Source organism: Brachionichthys hirsutus, chromosome 9 (genome assembly GCF_040956055.1).
Source record: "Brachionichthys hirsutus isolate HB-005 chromosome 9, CSIRO-AGI_Bhir_v1, whole genome shotgun sequence".
Lineage (NCBI taxonomy): Eukaryota > Metazoa > Chordata > Actinopteri > Lophiiformes > Brachionichthyidae > Brachionichthys > Brachionichthys hirsutus.
Window position 1 is genome coordinate 6,630,630 of NC_090905.1, and position 3,359 is coordinate 6,633,988.

Here is a 3,359-nt window from a genome sequence, read left to right on the forward strand (position 1 = left end):
TGGGATGGACTCCAGCATAACCCGCGTCCTGTAATTCGGATAAGAGGCTGAAGACTAACATGTTTGTTCAGCCTGCTTCCAGATTTGCCCGTGCCCTCCTCTGGGGTGTAATATGGGCAATGATCTCTGGGGGGGTCTTGGGTGTAACGAGCCCTGCATGGCATGACAGGTCCGGAGAGGATCACTTTCCAACTAAATTTCACTTACACTTAATATTGCCAAACGTGTCATATTTGATATACATGGCCTTTCAGGATTTTGAGACTACTTAAGAAGTTTGATTATTATTATTATTAGTAGTAGTAGTAGTAGTAGTAGTAGTAGTAGTATTAGTATTATGCTATTACAGTTTCCTTTTGTTCCATTTGTACTAAAAATTCAATTACAGTATATGGTTCATTCTTCTTACTCCGAGGCCAATCTGAGTTAAATCTGAGTTGAAATGGGGAAAATAATATTTTCTATGAGAAGAACAAAACTATTTCACTAACACTGCAAAAGATAGACATAGTATTATCTTATCTCTGACTGTTAACTATTGTTTTTGTTCTATGCAAGGATGAACAACAGAGATCGCTGGAACATTTGCAAGACAGTTGGGGTCATGCTGGTCCTGACTGTGTTGGCCATGACTGTTGTGCAGAGAGGCAGCATTCAGACCACCATGGAACTTGAAAGGCAGGCTCGTATGGATGCCTCTGAGGGTGTGGGGCCTCGAGCAAGAGCTGCTGTGGAAGACAAGGTTGAGACATACCAGGCCATAAAAAGCTTTTGGAAGATTCAGAAAACAGAGGTGCCTAAAAATCAGGTCACAAAAGGGGAGTCCGAAATCACAGAGGACACCAACCCCAGAACTTGGGATGTAGTCCGCACCAACTGTTCTGCCAACCTCAATCTCACATCCCATGACTGGTACCTGAGTCTGAATGAAAGTTTCCAGCAGTTTTTGCTCTATCGGCACTGCCGTTACTTTCCCATTCTCACCAACCACCCAGACAAATGCTCAGGTGACATATATATGCTCATGGTTATAAAGTCTCTGGCCACGCAGCATGACCGCAGGGAAGCCATCCGGAAAACCTGGGGAAATGAGCAGGTGATTGATGGCAAGGTGATTAAGCTCCTTTTCCTTCTTGCCAAACCCCCCAATGAGGAAGAGAGAGTCAACCACCAGAAGCTCGTGGAATATGAGGACCGCATCTATGGGGATATCCTCCAGTGGGATTTCCTAGACAGCTTCTTCAACCTCACACTTAAGGAGATTCACTTTCTCAGGTGGTTCCACACTTACTGCCCCACTGTGCGCTACGTCTTCAAGGGAGACGATGATGTCTTTGTCAGCATCAACAACATTCTTGAGTACCTCGATATAAATAAGGATGAGAAGGACCTGTTTGTGGGAGATGTGATTTTCAAAGCTAGGCCCATTCGAAAACCGGAAAACAAATACTTCATCCCTGAAGCAATGTATAATAAGACATACTACCCTCCATATGCAGGTGGAGGGGGCTTTCTGATGGATGGGCCACTGGTGAAAAAGCTTCACTGGGTGGCTGACACCCTGGAGCTGTACCCCATCGATGACGTGTTCCTGGGCATGTGTCTGGAGGTGCTGGATGTTAGCCCTATAAAACACGATGCCTTTAAGACATTTGGCTTGGTGAAAAAGAAAAGCAGTTCATTGAACAAAGAACCCTGTTTCTTTAGGAGCATGATGGTGGTACACAAGCTGCTCCCACCAGAACTCCTACACATGTGGGACCTGGTCAAATCTGACCTTATCTGTTCACAGAAAGTGGAGATCCTATAGCTTGCTGGGTAATGACGGCACCAAGAAGCAGAGTTTCACCCTGGAAGGTACTTATATGAGACTCGAGGATCTCACTACAGTCTCCTTTATGTGGAGAGGGACATTGGACATCATTTCCAGCAATGCAACTTTTGACTTTCCTTCTTTATAATGCTACTCTGAAGGATTTTCTAACAAGAAGGACTATAATATATATCGTAAGCATTGTGGCCAACACCTTTACTTGTCTTTCCTGATGTTTTAAGTATTTAAATGCCTGGGAGCAAAGGAACAGCTGGCACAAAACCACCAATCATTAAAAACCCTGTTAATATCAATACAATTCAGAAATGTAAGACTTTATTGCTATGGCAAGTGGCGACACAGGTCAGAGATAAATAATATTTTTGCATATGTGTTCCATTGGCCTGGCTTTGAACGCCGCTGCACATGCGGTGTAACCTGTAATTACGTTAGCATTTGGGTTTGTACATGTCAGACATTGCCTTCGCCCTGACCAGTAGTGTTGCATTCTGCAGCGTTCGTGTAACGCAGAAGGAAACATCTCTCCTTACCTCAGTAATTTGGTCAAACAGTTCAATCATTTGTCTTTTTTTTTTGTGTGTGCATACGTGTTATCAGGATCTTCCCATGCAGTGCAAGTAAATAATACAATATTTTAATCACTTTTTATTTTGTCACAGTTGTCTTTGCACTTATTATTTTGGAATGTGACTGACTTGATCGCAGTGTCTACTACTACTCATATGTTATCGTAAATTTGAGGATTAACTGTAAAAAAACAACTGTTTCTCGTGTGCTGCCTGTGGATTTGAATGTGCTGATATACTTGACATTAATTTGGTAGAGGGTGTACAGTGACACTGTGAACTAAAGGTGTTGCTGGTACAAGTACCTGACAATGTGGGTTTCTTCTTTTTATTTTTCAGCAGGATTGGATATTAACAGATTGTTCCATTATATTATAGATACAGATGATGTGGGCAAAGTGGGCGATGATGATGATGGCAATGAGAAGAAAATATACTGTATATTAAAATAAAAGCATACATTGAGTTTCATTTGTTAATAAACGTACTGATAATAGCTTTCTCTGTTAGTTTGTCCCAGATTGTTTTTGTGTTTGGCCTTGTGAGCAACAAACAATTACGCAAAAAAATGATGGTCTATTATTGTGGATAATCTAAAATGATGTATTAGTAATTTTAAAACAAAATATATGTAAAATAGCAAAGCATATATTGAAATATAAAGATAAGCCATAATTTACCATTTGCAAAACATTCATTTTTGGTAGAAAGAAAAAATTCAAAACTAATATGACACAGCTTTCCTCAGTAATCTTTTATTTGGTATAGTTTCTATGCCGACAGTCTACTGCTTCATGTTTGGAACACCATTTTACACTATTTATCTAAACTTTTCAATTGTTCTTTACACTATCCTCTTTGACCAAAACATCCATCCATCCATCTTCTTCCACTTATCCGGGGTGGGGTCACCAAGGCAACAGGCTGACCAAAACAAAAAAAAAAACTCTACAGAAACT

The 3,359-nt window shown here is 40.7% G+C and overlaps 1 protein-coding gene across 1 annotated transcript; it reads left to right on the forward strand.

Moving 5' to 3' along the window:
- The first annotated feature begins 559 nt into the window (after nt 1-559).
- b3gnt7 (UDP-GlcNAc:betaGal beta-1,3-N-acetylglucosaminyltransferase 7) lies at nt 560-1,810 on the forward strand. The gene has a single exon (XM_068743798.1). The coding sequence runs from the start codon at nt 560-562 to the stop codon at nt 1,808-1,810; it is 1,251 nt and encodes a 416-aa protein (XP_068599899.1).
- The last annotated feature ends 1,549 nt before the right edge of the window (nt 1,811-3,359 follow it).